This window comes from Callospermophilus lateralis, chromosome 12 (genome assembly GCF_048772815.1).
Source record: "Callospermophilus lateralis isolate mCalLat2 chromosome 12, mCalLat2.hap1, whole genome shotgun sequence".
Classification (NCBI taxonomy): Eukaryota; Metazoa; Chordata; class Mammalia; order Rodentia; family Sciuridae; genus Callospermophilus; species Callospermophilus lateralis.
The window spans coordinates 109,168,983-109,185,928 of NC_135316.1; the positions used below are offsets into that span (position 1 = coordinate 109,168,983).

At 49.7% G+C, this 16,946-nt stretch overlaps 1 protein-coding gene across 1 annotated transcript in view; it reads right to left on the bottom strand.

Moving 5' to 3' along the window:
• Col4a1 (collagen type IV alpha 1 chain) overlaps positions 1 to 16,946 on the bottom strand; it is a 135,301-nt gene that overhangs the window by 72,947 nt on the left and 45,408 nt on the right. The window contains exon 2 of the mRNA XM_076872640.2: positions 2,198 to 2,257. Coding sequence (XP_076728755.2) covers positions 2,198 to 2,257 — 60 coding nt within the window. The remainder of the gene's footprint in view (positions 1 to 2,197; positions 2,258 to 16,946) is intronic.

Here is a 16,946-nt window from a genome sequence, read left to right on the forward strand (position 1 = left end):
CCGCCAAGACAATAAGTGGAAGTTTAAAATTTCCTCGGTCAGAGGGAGGAAGGCCTCTTTGCTCTCTCGATGCTGGTGAACCATAGGACTGAACTGTCTGCGCTCAAGATGAGAAGAGACACGCCATGGTTTTGTTGAAATCATATAACAAAGTCACCTGGCGACTGCAAGTGCTTCCAAGAGGGTTTCAGGGTCCACTCAGTAATTCCAGTCTCTAAAATGCAAATTCCACATGGCTGAACCTGTAGGTTGCCAGTGTTTCAAGTGTTCTTTATTGAATAATCCAATAAAATCACAGAGTGGGAGGTGGAGAGAGAGTGCTGGGTTCAGCGGGGCAGGGCAGAATCCCACACCTTCCATTGGTCTTAGAGGAAGCGCTGGGCTTTCCCAATTCCAAGGCTCTCGTTGGTCTCACTAGGAGGCCAGCATGAAACCTCATCACAAGAAAGCAAGCAGCACAGCCTCAGGACAGCTTTCAGGCAGCACATGCCTCCCTCTGCCTTCCCGGCCACAGGACGCAGCCCTGCAGGGCCTCTGCATACCATCAGCACAGGCCTGGCCTCAGAGAGTATCCCCTCACTGTAGGTCAGCAACATGGAAATGAAATGCAGGGGACCTGCTTCTTCTTGGAGCAGGCCCTCAAGACTCCCTGGTGGCCCACTGTGCCCAGCCTCCTCTGCAGCCTGTGGCCAGCTCTGTGTGGAAGTGCTCTGTGTCAGTCACCAGGCTGGGAAGACAGCAGCCAAAACTGCTGAGAAAGCTGTACCCCAACAAGTCGTCCTTGGTATATTTGGATGGACAGACTTCAGGGTCAAATGGATTGGACTACAAATCAGTTTATAGGTATGTACACAGTAGGAGAGTCTTAGGGGCACGACCAGGCCGCTGGAGGAAGCAGGGAACCGGGCCAGCAGGTGATGGGACTGCCCCCATGCAGAGTGAGACACTCACCGCCCTCTCCAGACCCGGCTTTAAGGACACAAGGGAAACAGGAAGTGCTAACATGAGTCTGAATTTCCCACCTATTGCATTGAAAAGTTCTGGGGTTTTTTGTGGTTTTAAGGATGTCTTAGTTTGTGTGCTCGTGTGTATGATTCAAGTTAGACTTTTCTTAAGTCTTGTGGTATGAGAAGTACTGGCCTCCACTGTCTATAACTCTTGAAAATGCACCTTCAACTAGCCAGAGAAAATCCTAGTAAGAGCCTGAGCAGAGCATGCGGGTGGACCGTGCCAAGCTATTTCCCACACCTCTGAATTCAGAGACTGCCCTGGCAAGAGAACACCACCACCAGGCAGTGTGGTTATAAAAATACTAATGTCAGTACATCAGCAAATAGCTGAAAAAAAAATTAAACAATTTCCTACATGGTAGAACGGGGCATTTCGCAGGTGGTCTGAGACCCCATAAAACTTGAGGCATGCCCTTCAGGGGGAGGAGGAGGGATCTGCTGGCCCAGACACACCTTCCTGCTCTGAAGACAGGAAGTGGTCCAAGGACCACACTGCCCCCTGCAGGCCCCAGACTGTGCTGCACTGCCACAGTGGGCTCCACCTCCTCACTGCCACCCAGGGTTGCCAGGGTGACTCACACAGCTTCAGGACACAGCTTCTGTCCCTTGTGTAAAATCCAGACACCACCCTCAGGCCAACAAAAAGTTTTTGTCTGGATTGGTATTTCTTAAATGAGAAGATAGCTTGATCAAACACAAAATACAGTATGATTTTATAATTTGGGAAAAAATAAATATTTACCATTTTGTAAATAAATTGGGACAAGAATGTGATGAATGAAAAAATTATTTTAAAAGACTGATTTAATTAGAAGTCCCTCAAATTGAATAGAAATGTTTTTCTTTTTTCAGACAAATCCTAAATTTAGTTCTTGTCCATCAATTCTAAAAAGGATACTTGAGTCAAACAATTTCCTGCCAGGACACTGTTCCTTCAAAATCAAAAAGAAAAGATATCCAAATCCCTTTTTCTGCAATCATTGCCAGTAATTATCACAATCTCTGGAGAAAAGCTTATAAGAATATGAGCATTCAGAATAACGCTCAGATGGTTTCGCGGGGAATCGCTAAGACAGCAGCGAGGCTCTACCATGAGAGGCCCATCGTTCAGCACGTGTATTAGTTTCGAATGGTTTCCACAGTGAAGGCAATCCACGAGGAGGTGCTGTCAACGTCTGGGGACTTACCTTTTGTCCCTTCACTCCATGGCAGTCACATTTTCCACAGCCGGAGCCATCACAACCACCCTGAAAGTAAAGAAAACATCTGTAAGTAGGAGAACACTTCTGAATTGACGCCAAGATTTGAATTTACACCCTTGAGCATCTTCACCATTATGAGATAAGTCCCGCCTGCTGCCAACGTGGGGGACACCAGGTGTAGGTGATTCCATGGGCCAACACACACCTGCCATGGTGCACCTCTTGCCAAACAGACAAAACCGCAATCCTAGGTATAGCCCATCAAAGTCCCGGGATGTCACTGTAACTGCTGTCCTTTGTTAATTCCCACGAAAATGATCCTGGTGGCATTTGCCAGGCTACTGTGCTTCTGGCATGGGAGTCTCAGGCCTAAGGCCACTGGAGACCAAGGGCTCCCCAGGGTAGGCTCCACGCTCTGTCCCTCGAATTCTCAGGGACATACAAAAGAGAGAGAACAGGCTGATCTTAAAGCCCAAATCCCAAAGAACTGTTTTTTAATTCAATTAAAGTTTAAATAATCATTAATGAACAGTCAACAAGAAAAAGTTCTTACAGTTCATTTCGAATATAAAAATCAATGGTGAAAATGCAAGGAAAAGAATCCAAAGACACCATGACCCCTTTAGAGGAAGGGAACTAAGGAACTAACATGTATTCAGTGTCCGCCAGGTGCCACAGTCAGCTGGCTTCTTATTTAACAACAGTTTTCAGACAGGTCCTACTGCCCCCATTTCACAGGTGTGCAAACTGACTTAGGAGGCTCAGTACAACCTGCCAGGACATGGCTGAAATGAGAGTCCAGCTTATCCTCCATCATGTCGATGAGCGACGGCACCCACAGGCCTGCACGTTCCCCAAAAGAATCCAAGTTTTAAACCCTGTAGATACAGGTATTATGGAGAGAACAGGAAGGCGTGTGACAGGAACAACATGGTTCACAAGCTTTCTCAGAGGCCACTTTATGCCTGAAGTTCATGCCCACATTCTGCTGCAGGTGATAATGGTTTCTTGAGAATAAAATGCTATTCATAGCACTGTGCCCACTGGACATCTACATTTTTAATACCCTCAAGTGTTAGCCCCATTGCCATGGAGATATTCTGCATGAAACAATTACATCTGGAGATACTTATTTCATGAAGTTAAATCTGAACAAGTGCCTCCAAGACAGTAAGTTGTTTTTAATTTTATATTTTGGAAATGGGGACAATTGACCACAGTCCAAACTCCAGAGATCAGGGATCTGCTTCCTCCTCTGACTCACTATCAGCCAAGCTCTAGGATACACACTCAGAGCCCCTGACATTCTGACCACTGCACATGCGCAGTTTGGCTGCTTCATTTGGGTCCTGGTGACCACTCAGGGTCATCCAGAGTCAAGGCCAAAATCTTCAACCTGTGCTGCAGGAGGCTCATCCAAAAAGCACAGACGAATGCTGGGGGACTTTAATAGCCTGGCTCAGCTGCCACCATCTCTCACTCCCTAGTCCCCATGGCATGGTGACTGTGCCTGTGCTGGAGGCTCCCCACAGGTTCTCACATGACTCCCCATTCCACCTGAGCCCTTGGGGCACCCCAGAGCTGGGGCGGGAGCTGCCTGGTAAGTAACTAGGTAAATCATAAGTTAATAAGCAGTTAACAACCTGGTTAGCGTTCAGATCAGAAAAGCCCAGAAAGCAAGGCAACCCCAGATCACTCGGGTTCCCAGAGCCCCAGGCCACCCAGGTCCCAGTCCTCTCCAGGACTGTGGGCCCCCCCACAGCATTTCTGCCCTGCAGCAGGTTCAGAAACACATCTCTGCTCCTTCAACTCTGCTAAACTTCATTCCATTCCTACAGACCTAGTGGGAGAAATCAACCAGTTATCTGAACTCAGTTATCTGCAGACTCTGTTTAGGAAGGGCCCTCCAGTTACCCATATGTAGTTGGCAGAAACTCAATAATAGCTCAAAGTGATATGAGATTTCTACTCCTAAGTCAATGGTAGTTTCTTTGAAACATGGAACTTGCAGAGAATCGGAGTACTAAAGCTAAAAATGGCTATGTGACAATTCTGGGTTTTTCTCTTCTGAAATGTTGATAAAATCTCAGAAGCTTATCTCTATTCGATTTGAAGGAGGTTATGAAAATGAACTTCCTGGGATTATTCCCATAAGCTGTCAGTGGACGCCTTAATTGCAGGGACTCTGGGTCACAGTGGCCATGCTGGGGTCAAACTGCTTCTTGGGCTTCTGTTACAGTGGCCTGTGCGGGTGACATGCAGGCAGCGCTGGCCTGGACAACACTGCAGGTCACAGAAACTCAGGAATCCGAGAGGAGAAAGGACAAGAGTGGTCCCCCCCCACACCAGCTTGCACTGTAATCACACATGGATTGTTTTAAATGGCGGACCAGATGTATCTGTAGCTTTATTCACATAGGAAATTCTTAACTTCTTTATTCACATAGGAAATTTTATTACCAATTTTGTCTTTAGGAGGCAATTCCAAAGAATTGATAATTCTTAGAATATCTAAAGTACAGTCATCTTTTCAGAAAAAAAGATGTTTTTAAGGCCATGATTGTTGTATTACATTTTGGTGGGGCTGGCATCTCATGTCAATGGCTTTAATAAGATCAATTAACTTTCAGAATAACAAATAAAAATCATAATTGCATGTTTACTTTACTGAATAAAGTTTCTTTCAAAATATCACTATTCTGATCCTTTACAATTTCTATTTTATAATAGAGCTTGCTGAATTTCACCCTGACATCTAGGGGTATCCCAGCTGTGATTCAAGGGCACACTACTGATAAGAATATAACTCATGAGCTGGGGCTGTAGCTCAGTGGTAGGGCGCTGTCTAGCATGCATGAGGCACTGGGTTCGATCCTCAGCACCACATAGAAATAAACAAATACAATATAGGCATTCTTCCATATACTACTACAAAAAAAAATTTTAAAAAAGAATACAACTCATGTGCTGTGTGTCCCTTTATAAGCAGGTATAATGCATGCTTTTAGAAAAGCTGGTTAAAATAAAAGCCCTAAGTGGACATCTTATCTGGCTGCTGTATACTGCTCTGCGTGCCTCTACTGGCAACTCAGAGTCACAGCTTCATAGGGGACCTCACTTCTTTAAGGTTCGTCACAATGTCATGATTTCCTGGGGAATTTCACTTTACATCTGGGCCTCTCAGCAAAATCAAAGGAGTTGTGCAGCCTGTGGGCCCCAACAGCAAACGGCTGGCTCCAGATCTAGGGTGTTTATGAGGCCTGTCTCCTCCTTCCCTGGCCGGGACACATTGGGCCATCGATGAGCTCCATCCCATCTGTTTCAGATAGAACAGGAGGAGCTGGTACATTCTGTGAAGTGCCTGTCCCTTTCCCTGCACTTCCCCTTGGGTGTCCTCGGGTCAAGCAGATTAGCTCCAGGTCCTGGGCTTTCTTCCCACGAGACACACTTAACCCCCGTGGTCACACGGCGGAAGTTGGCCATGACGGCAGCCCTGCTTGGAAGCTGAGGAATGTGGCCCCAAGATCTCGAAGGGCGAGCACGCTGTGGGTCTTGGTCCCTCACAGAAGGTGACTGCCATGGGTAACAGGGGACCCAGAGGTATGGGAGGAGCACCTGGAAGGCCCTGGTCATTTAGAGAAGCTGAGCAAAAACCAAGTCAAACCTGGGAGTGAGTCCTTCAGCCTCTTCCCAGGAGTCCCTACAACCCAAAAGCCGCCCAGTCCCCAGCACAGCCTGGGAGACTGCACACCCCACCTCAAGAGCAGAGAGCAGCGTTAAAAAAAAAAAAAAAAAAAAAAAAACAGAAAACACGGCCCAGAAGGACTGCAAAAGTACTACAAAGAAATCCCTAGACCAAGTACCTTTGGATTCTCTAAGCATCTCTGCATCTTTTCAGGATGGGTTAAAACAATTAATATCATTGAAATTTCCCTTTAGGAGCCCATCAAGAGTTCCAGCAAGCAGAACCCCCAGAGTCAATATTACAGAGGATGTTAAGTCCTAAAAATACACTAGGACTTTACAACACACGGTGCTCCTGCCAGAGCGGGAGTAGAGGGATGGGGGCCGGCCTCCTCCAGGTGCTGGAATCTAAAGCCCTTCTCCACACTGAGGCCAGCTCTCACGGCAGGACAGATGGCGGGGTCCCTGCTGGGGCTGCAGAGAGCCCCCACACTGGGCAGCGGAGAGCTGCTGTGGGTGAGGTGTCGTCCCAGCAGTCTGCTCACCGTGGCCTGCCCCTGGACCAAGGCACGCCAGGAATGAGCAGAACAGGGTGAAGTCTTCCCTTTCTGATGGCTCTCCTGCTCAGATGGAAGATAGGTCTTGGCCATGCTGCTTTACGACTTCTGTGTTTCACATCCCACAACACAGGGACATGTGGAGATCTGCCAAGTGGAAAGAGCTTATCTTTCAAATTCCTTTCCACATTCCCTATGCTGTGCAAAATGTCAAATACTTCTGTGGGGCTATTGCTGGTCCCATATTCTTCCTGTCAGATCACTTCCTCAGGGGTCTTCTGAACTATTATCTGCCCATCTAAAGAAATGTGTGTAGTAGAAGAATGTGAGTCAGGGCTGCTTGGGCAGAATTAGGTGTGCAGAAACCAAGGATGTGTGGCCAGGGGCCCTTCACACATGGCTGGTGGGGCTGCCAGGAGGAACTGCCCTTTGGAAACCAGAAACATTCAGAAAATTTACCCCTCAAACAACTATGCATAGAATTAAAAAATTACCAACAAAAGCAAGAGCCAAATACAGGTCAAATATTGCAGCCAATACTTTCTTAAAAGCTTACATCTCCACAGCATTTTTGAATGTCCACAAATACACCTGATGTACTTAGGATGACTGAATGTCTCCTCTGTTTTCGGGAAATTCACAGTCAATACAATTTCATCTGCATTGTTTCATTATTATTATTTTAGCATAATTTTGTCTTGATCAATTGAGATCGACGAGATTCCAAAGATGTGAAAATAATTCTTTATTATTAATTTAACCAAAAGGAGAACTTAGTTAAATAATATTTCGATTCCATTCAGTAACGGAAGACAGACATAGAACAATCCTAACTCCTTTTGAGTCTTAGACAATATTTCTGCTCTAATTTGAAAACAACTACAAGTGTTGATACGTTCTTGGCAAAAAGGATCAGCATGAAAAATCTGAGAAAGAGACTGAATTTCAGTGTGTGGATCTCCCCCTCTTTTGTAGCGTGACTAAGCTTCCCACATGGGGACCTCGCGGCCTCCTGCTTCTCGTTACAGCCTGGGTTTGAGAGCCCTGTGGGCCCCACAACACCAGGCTGAGGAAACGGGGGTGTTTGCTTGGCTTCTTGTACGACCAGCATGTGGTTCCTGCCCTGCTCTCCTCCTTCCCCTCGTACCATTTGTTGACTCATCTGTCCTGCTTTTCTTCCCTTTCTCCCACTAAACGGGGGTGGACATTAAATGTTCCTGCTTGGAGAAGATGGCCCACAGGGAATAATGATGAAGCCCAGGGTTTCAGCTCCAGGTCACTGGTCTCTGTCCAGCTGCAGGCAGATGTGGCTATAATTAGTTGTCCTATGACAGTGGTCCTTGGATGGCCAAGTGTGCAATGAGTCGGTGAGCTCCGTGGGTGTCCACTGGGGACCATGGGTGGTAACGCATGACCTGGGACGAGACTTCCCATGACTGTGAGTCACTGGTCTGGAACAAGCTAGCGAGTGGGCTCAGCAAGTCTCCAGTCTGGGGTCCAACTGAGCCTCCCCCAGGCTCCTGAAGCAGGGGCCCTCCCCTGGGCGAAGGTGCAGACTGGAGAGTCTCTGGGCTTTCAGAGCCCCGCTGTCCCCGCAGCGTCCTCCCCCTTGGCAGCTGCCCTCTGCAGGTTCCCTGGTTCCCGTCTCAGCCCACGGAGACAGAACCACTCTCTCTCTTCCCCAGCCCACTCCATAGCCTTCCCCTCCTTTAAAGAGAAGGTGCTACTAAGCTGGGCATGAAGAAGAACTGGTCACCTCCACCTAGTCTGGAGAGACCTGCAAGTCCTCTGCTGTGCTGAAGTCTGTCTGCTTTCCATCTTCTCTCTCGATGGTCGGAAACAGACACGCCCCACTCCCTCCACACCTGGTTGGCTCTTTCTTCCAATCCACCTCGCCCTCTTAGCTGGCTGTCCAGACCTTAGCCTCCACTCTGACCTCTGACCCCCATGTCCAGCTTCCCCGGGCCTGAGCCCACAAGGGCTGTCGGCAGGGCTGGGGGTGTCACCAGGGACCTATCCAATCTCCTGATCAGCAGGTATTAGGATGTGCCTCCATGCATCCTGCTCTAGGCCAGGTGAGCTAGGTGCAGGGTGTGTTAGCTAGCAGGTAGGAAGGGAGAAGCCAAGCTCAAGGAGAGCGGCAAGGTGAGCCGAGCTCCCCAGCCTGGAACCAGGTCCTACAAAGCCAGGTCGTGGAAGGCCACGGGACTCTGCAGAGAAAGAAAGCAGGATAAGGAAGCATCGGGCGGGGCTGGGATTGGCCCAGGTGCCCCGTGGCCAGGACTGAAGCGACCCAGCCCTGAGGCCACAGGGGGCTTGTTCTGGAAGTTCTAGACACTGGCGTGGAGCAAAGACTGTGCTCACAGCAACGGGCTGAGGCACGGCTGCCTCTAGATCTGTGAGTCCCAGTACTACTGAGACTCAGAGGTGCCACCGGAGAAGCGGGAGCACATTTCCAGGAAGACTGAGAGAAGTGCAGCCATTCTGGTATTGCCTAACCATGAACAAGTCTCCGCTTCGCCTGCTATGGCGATCTCCATATGGCATTTAGTTTAGATGCATGTTTTCAAAGTAGATGTACACGAGTTTCCTCCATGCCCACCAATGTCTCTCAATCCACCAGAGCACCTGCAGCGCCATTCAAGAAATGCGACACGGAGTTAGAGTGGACACATTTTAAAGGCTGGAGAAGACACGAGAGAAGGGAAGGAAGGAGAGAGTCAGCGAGAAGGAAGGCAGGAGAGAGAGTGGGATGTGCAGGAGGACAGGAGACCGCCCTGCCTCTCCCCAGGTGCAGCCGGAGACCTGCTCGAGCCGGCCTCTCTGGGCCCGTGCCACGGTCCTCTTCCTTGTCTGGTAGGTGAACCATATTTCTACTGTTCCTTTTACACACCTTTGTTTCTCAGACTCGGCACCATCGCGACCATCGATGCTGCCGTGAAGGATCCAGCCTTCTGCAGGGCAGTCGTTTAAAAGAGGGGAGATGGGCCCCAGCCTTGAATTCTCCCAAGTACCACCCTCTGACCCACCCACCATCTTGTCTGCCTTAGGCCTTCAGACAAATGCCTGACTGGGTCTAAATGTGAAATCTAAGGAACACTGGGCGAATCCCTGGTGCCCTTCCTTCAGTGACCCAACACACACACTGCACCTTCTCACATTAAGTGAGAAATCCCAAACTGTGGCTTGGTTCGGTGCCGCACAGGGGCTCACGGGTGGCTGTCCAGAGGGCCCTGTGCAGAGGCAGGTTTTCCCCTCAGCACCGCTGTCTTCAGCACCCAGGGCCCCTCTTGGGAAGCAGCTCATAGCAGCACCCGAGCAGGGAGAAGGGTTGCATGCTGAGCATGAAGCAGAGGCGAGTTTTTATTTATCCTCTGCATTCCACTGGCTGAGCCCCGAAGATTTCGACACTGGAAAAGGAAATGTGGAAAGCCTACGTGACCACTGAAGTATCTCAAGAACGATGGGCCTCCAAACAGGGCCGCTGAGCCACACAGCAGCTCACAGTACCTTTCCTTACACCCTCAAATATGGAGAACCTAGCTGATGCCATGTCCGTCCGTCTTCTCCCCTGGAGGGAGGGGCGGGGAGGAAAGCCCAGACTGACTTCATGATATAATAGGGTTCATATTCTTGGTGATTCCATCATCAGTTAGACAAATTTCATGATATGATTTTTGTTCTATTAAACTGATAAGCTCACATTCATCTTCACCTGTTAAACCTTATTTAACTCATGATAATGCAAGAACAATGTCAATCCTCCGTGCAAGACATAACATAGATCTGGCAGACATCTGCCAACTTCATAGGCAATCTGTCCACCACCTCTCCAAGAATGCTCCACCTACAGCTAGACATGTAGGTGGACTTTCTTGGGACTCCAGCACGTGGGAGATAGTGGAATAGGTGTGGGTCTTTCCCGTGGGTGACTCTCTGGTGGATAAGGTGTCGGTTTAGAGGGAGAAGTACACACACGAGCCATGCTTGGGAGGGTCGCTGTTGCTGCTGCTGTGGAAACACACGGTGCTCGAGAAGGAAAGTTGCTCTAGACTGGGGTGGTGTGCCCCGAGAAAGCCAAGGAGTGAAGAAGAGGGTGACCCTGTTGACAGCGACACTTGACAGAAGCAGCAGGACACCAGACCCTGAACCCGGCAGGGACGGCAGAGCTGGGACGGCAGAGCAGGGACGGCAGAGCAGGGACGGCAGAGCAGGGACGGCAGAGCTGGGACGGCAGAGCAGGGACGGCAGAGCAGGGACGGCAGAGCAGGGACGGCAGAGCTGGGACGGCAGAGCAGGGACAGCAGAGCAGGGACGGCAGAGCAGGGACGGCAGAGCTGGGACGGCAGACGAGGGCATTCCAGGAGGAGGCAGTGTGCACCAAATATGGCCATGAGACAGCCCAGGGCACATCTGAGGACGCCGAGCCCCCCCAGCTGCCAGGACGGACCACACGCGGGGCCGGGAAGACACGGCACACGGCGAGGGCTGCTGCCACACTGTCACAAGGGCCCAGCTCCATTCTAAGGCAGCACAAGGGGCCGCTCCTGGGGCTGGGACCCCTGCACACCCGCTGTGTCCCCCATGGGTGTCACTGGTCATTCACTGTGACTTCCACTTCCCAGAGCCAACACGAAACGTCCTGTCAGGACAACAGTCACGGCCGTTCACCTTTCTTGCCCGACAGGGGACACGCTTTAGAAAAATCTGCATGTTCAGACTGACCCCAGACAGCCAGGATGAGGCTGACTGTGACTGTCGTAACTACACCCAGGGCCGGACTCCAGGCTCACTCATACAGCCCCTTTCAAAAGGAAATGGACTTACACTCTCTGTACGCCACAGACTCTAGGTGCTATGGAGCACTTCCCAGGCCAGAGGCTCGCCTGGGGACTGTCACCCCCCAAGGGGAACGCTGTCTGATGTGTATCTTTAAACCATGTTTGAAAATTCAAACCAATGTAAACAGAAATTGCATGTAACCCACAGTGTCATTCTGAACTCCTCAGAGCCACGCAGCAAGCAGCTCTGCACTGGACAAACGGCCAGAGGCCCCTCAGGCAGATCTCTGTGACAAGCTTCCAGGGCACATGCAAATTGGAGCAGAGCAGAAGCAGCGCTCCCTAAATACATGGATACAGTGGCTGGTGGACCAAAACTGCTACTCTGCAAACCATAAATGGCACTTTCAAAAGACCTACCTCAAAACCCAACTGCAGCACTTATGGTCAAAGAAAAAGTGGGAAAACCACAGAGGAAAGCCAGGCGGTTGCTGGTCAAAACTGTGGCCTCTCAGGGACACCCTGGTGTTGACACTGTGGCCAGTGCCACAGACAGGGATCTGCAGGGATTCCGTGAGGTCCTGTGGTCAACTGCCTCATCTCTAGACAAGGCTTCCGCTCTTTGGCTTTTCCAAGGGAAGTGAAGAAAAATATTTAGCAGAGTTGAGCCACTCACAGCTAATTATGAAAATAAATATGAAGTATAACAGCCTTTCAGTCACGCTGACTGCCACCTGAGTTTAGAGAGCTTTCTTAGAACCCGGAGCTCACTCCAGCTCCCGACCCTAAGATGTGAGTGAGAGGCAGGCAGCCTGGTGTCTCTGCTCTCCCGTGCCCCCCCAGCAGACTGACTTCCCAGCATCCACTGGGCAGACAACACTGTGTGTAGTTCGAGGAGCCTTTGGGATTCAAAAATGGGGTTTCTAATGGCAAAGCACTTATAGTAAGAATTTAACATCCAGAAAATTCTAGATACATTTTGCTACCATTTACCATTAAGTTTAAAGTAAACAGACATTAATCATATTGAGGTAAAGTGAACTGGACAACTCTCAAGAAAATAAAATTGAGACATATACTTTGAGTTTTAAGATTATTTCAGATTATTATTATTATTATTATTTAAGATTATTACCCCAACTCTGTGCCTTCCTTTTATTAAAAATATAATCTGGAATGACCAGTTGATGTTAATGATGAATTAATATGTAAGGTAATAAATAACACTAGCTTTTCTGTTATTATTTTGACTTCAGTTTTAGGATAATAAGAGCTTTTGCTATCTTACACAAAGAAAACTGACTCACTGTGGTTCCCAATCTATGAATATTTTTTAATCCTTAAAATCATGAAATAGCTTTGAAAACAACAAAGGGTATGTTCAGCATAGTTTCAGTGTTAAATGTATTTTGTCATGAAAAATGGAAAACACGTGTTTGGGCTCTGCAACCTTGAGCAGCACCCGCAAGATCTCTTTAACCCAAGGACCTCAAAGGAGGCAACACCCGGTAACCTACAGCACCCTTTGAAGACGCCCAAGAGCTCGGAGGAATCAGCCGAGAATGGGTCACATTCCTTCCCTCCCCTCTGGGCCCTGGAGCCTGGCCTTGGCAGCCCTCCTGGCCCACCTCCATGTGCCACTTCACTGACCTTGGGAGCCAGCATGGTGGCTTTTCCTGCCTGGCTAATTTGCATGCTTTGCCTATTTAAGGCAATTCTCACCAGAACTTGCTTTTCTCTCAACAAGCCCTCATTTCCTCTCTTCCGTCTCCTCTGCTTTCATTAATCATTATTTTTTTTTTTTAAGAGTACTGACCCTAGTTAAGTAGCTTCAACAGTAACTACTGCATCATTTACTTTCTCCTCTGACGGGACATATTTATTCTGAAGTTTGCGCAAATCTAAAACAATTTGTTTCCAAGTTTTTTATAGACAAGGATCACTTTTTTCTAAGGCCTCCCCAGGCAGAGCAAACCCGAGATGGGAAATGTTCTCAGTGCCAGGGTCTGAAGGTGGACCGGACAGGCAGCAGGCCTAACAGGACCCCACCCAGCAGCAAAGGTGACAGGGAGGCCCTGCGCTGCACTCACTGTCCAGTCACATGTGGGCAGTGTCGGCAAATCTGGGGTCATGAAAAAAACTGAAACTACAAACCTTTTGTTAATAATGGGTTTAGAACATGATAAATCATTATTTCTAATCAAAATAAGCCAACTATCCCTTATGATTCTATTAATTTATTGGCCACAAAAAAGACCAAGAGCCAAACAAGAGCTAAGTGCCCACTGAGCGCTGTACAGGTGCTGAATGGAGTGGTCTCTGTCTCCTGTCCTGTGCCACTAGCTGGGGCCACCCCCCGCAAAGGTGGCCAAGCAGCTCATGTGTGAGATGCACGGCAACAGCCACCCCCAATCCTGCAGCACTGTACCCTGTTACATGCGCCTGACCACACACCCCGCCACCAACCCCAGGTCAGGGCCACTCCCAGGTGCTGCTCCTCCAGCCCACTGGCACCACCAGGAACCTGTCCACAATGGTTCCAACTACACCCGGACGCTTTGTCCCAGGCAGGGGGATGACAGCTAAGCAGTGGTATGAAGCACCCATCAATGAGATGACCAAAATGGTAAATCTCCTATGACGCGTGTTTTACCACTGTCCTTTCCATTCCACACTGACAAACGCACTTGGAAGGGTAAGGCCTCAGGCTCCTCCAGCAATGCCTTCAGCTAAAGATAAGAGGCAACCCCCGCCCAAGTGAGAGATGGGCCCCCCAGGCAGCCCTGCAGGGGCACGGCTGGGTGTACACCCGCACCCATCCCACCATCCCAAGAATGGACTGCCCAGCCAGGACTTGGCAGCCAAACTCATGGCTATTGAGTGACTTTGGATTCTCTAGGGGAAAAAACAGAACCCAACCTTGGTGCTGGCTCATTCCCGCCTACCAGGCTCCAGAGCCTGTTTGTCTTTTTTTCTGCCATCTTCTTTTGGGTTCTGCCATCTGCTCTTGGGGAAAGAAAACCCCAGTACTTCTTCCTTGGATCTCCCTCACCTGTAACCCAGAGAACCCTCAAGTGCCTCCGAATTCCTTTACGCCTCAGACCTCGTAAGTCGAGAAGACACAGAAGGTAGCTAGACTGCTCCGCTCGAATCCCAGACAACCCTGGAATACCATTCCCAGGACAGCCCCCCGCAGGGATGACTTGAGCAACACAGACACAAACCAGGGTGAGCACTAACAGGCAGGAGTGAGACTCCTGGGGCCACCTTGTGGGAGTGGAGCCCAGAACCGAGGCCCACTTAGACCTCACCTGCACCTGAGGAGCTCTGGAAGTGGACTCTCCATCATTGCTGAGTCCTGAGAGGCTGTGTGACTGCTGCCCTTACCACTGAGGACAGAAGTCGGGGAGGCCTTGCATGACCAGGGAGTGAGGGACAGAGATGTCCCCCTGGATGAAGTCCCAGAGACCTCCCTGTCTCTCTCCACAACACATGACCTCTGCCAAAGTCACCCTCAGTCCTTAACCTTCCTGTGGACATGGCAGAGAAGGCAGGGGTTGCTTCAAAATATGCCTGCCCTCCTGGGGAACTGGTGACCAGAGAGCCACTGGGCCATTCGATTTACATCAACAGCAGCTCAGAAATCCAAGGCAATTCTCATAAACTCCTCAGAGGTGCATGACTTCAGCATATGTCTTAGTCTTCTTAGGGACTTTCCTCCTACTCTAAGTTCTCGTTTTTATTTAGACAAAATTACACAGAGGTCAACAGGCCTGCAGGTGTGCTTCATCTCAAATCCGGCCACTGTACAGCAGGAGGACACACAGCAAGGCGCTGGGCCCACAGGCTGCGCGGCACAGACAATGCACGGGGAGGCAGGTGCCGCCTGCCACGCTCACTACACCCGCCAGTCATTTCCAGGTCAAGGTCTATGTTTCCCCTTCTCCTGATCCACGGCCCTCCCCGGTTTCCCCTTGGTGATGCCCTTCCTGCTGAGGACTGATTTCAGTGCTAGTGTGGCCAGGGGTCACCCAGCCTTCCACCCACAGGCAGACTCCTGGCACCCACCCTGAGCCTCGAGAGCTGGAGGGGGTTCCTGGGAGTTGCACACTCTCAACCGTGAACCTGGACTCTGGTCAGAGGAACCCACTGCCCCCAGCAGGTAGCTCTGGTTGGCTGAGCCCTTCAAACTCATCAGACGCTCCTGGAAAAGTCCCACAGAGCAGAAGGCATGCCACGGAGGTGAAGCCAGAGAGCCCACACCCTCCCTTCTCTCCTCCAGGCAGAGGGCAAACCATCTTGGACCACAGGAGGTGAAAGGTCTTCAGGGAATTCAGGGTGGCCTTCGACCTCCAGGAGTGATGTAATACCCTGAATCAAATCCTTCAAAATCAGGAACCAAAGTTCAGAGGACAAAACAGAGCACACTGTGCCATCTGTAAGTCCTGGGAAGCCACCTGTCACCCACCAAATCATGCACGAAGGAGACTGTTAAGACAACAGCCATGCACTCCCTAAAGACCCACGAGTAAGCGCTGTATCATTCTTATCATCAAAATGGAATTGGTTATTTTCAAATTCTTTTTTCTGAAATTGGTTATTTTGTAAAATACAGGAAAAACTTAACTTCTTGTGTAGTATGATAGCTTTGCCAATTGTATATTTAATGAAAAATGTACAAATAATCATTGAAATGGTATCCTGCTTTACAGACCTTTTTTTTTTTTTTTTTTTTTTTGTAAATACCTACTGGGGTTATTTTATGGACTGTAAAGCATAAGGTTAGCTTGTCCGTGTTATGATCAAATAATAACAAGTTCCTATTTATGGATATGTGAAAACCTAGAATTAAACAGTTAAGTGATTACTACTCTTTTAAAAAGTAGGCCAGGATTTATTTTCAGAGCCAACACATCTGCAAAAATTGCATCAAAAGAAAAACTTTGAGAACATCCTCATCCCCGATGCTGGCCGACGGGAGGCTGGGACAGCAGCTGTACCCAGTCGCTCCCACTGGAACGCTGAGGTGGCGCCCCACCCCGACCATCTGAGCAGCAGGCACCTGCACTGGCCTTCCATCCCTGCCCCCTGGGTGTGGGCTCGCTGGTTTCTGAGGTCAGAGGTCTCAGACTGCTCCTTATTTCTAGGGATACCAGCAGACTGACTGCCAGGAAGTCCCAAGGTTCATACAAGTCCGTTCTCATCTCTGAGAAGCATGTTCACCATGCCCAGGAGAGTCATCCGTCCTGCCCCCTGGGCGTACCCGAGTAGCTGCACAGCCTCTGCCCAAAGCCGAAAGCTTAGCAACCTAAGCCCCCCGAAGCTCAAGTCCAGCAAAACCCCCAGTAGCCTAAGAAGGCCAGAGACCAGGTGAACACATGCACTCCAACAGACACACGCTCCTGCCTCGCTTTCCTAACGGAACCAGAGGGCGCCAGCTCCAGTTCCCTACGTTAGTTCCTCAGGCCAATGCCTCTGTGCCAGCCCCGTGGGTCCAGTACTAGAAGGCATGGCCTGCTCGTGCTCCTGCGCTCTGCTTCCTTCCCTTCATCTCCATCCTTCAGGGACTGATACCTGATCCGCACCCTCAGAGCCACTGAGGCCACAGGAGCCCAGGGAGTCTGGCCCCTTCACTCCTGGGATATCTTGCTTACACTTTGCCCTCATCTCCCCCACTGTCTTAACAGACTGTTCTTCCTCTCCTAATGTATC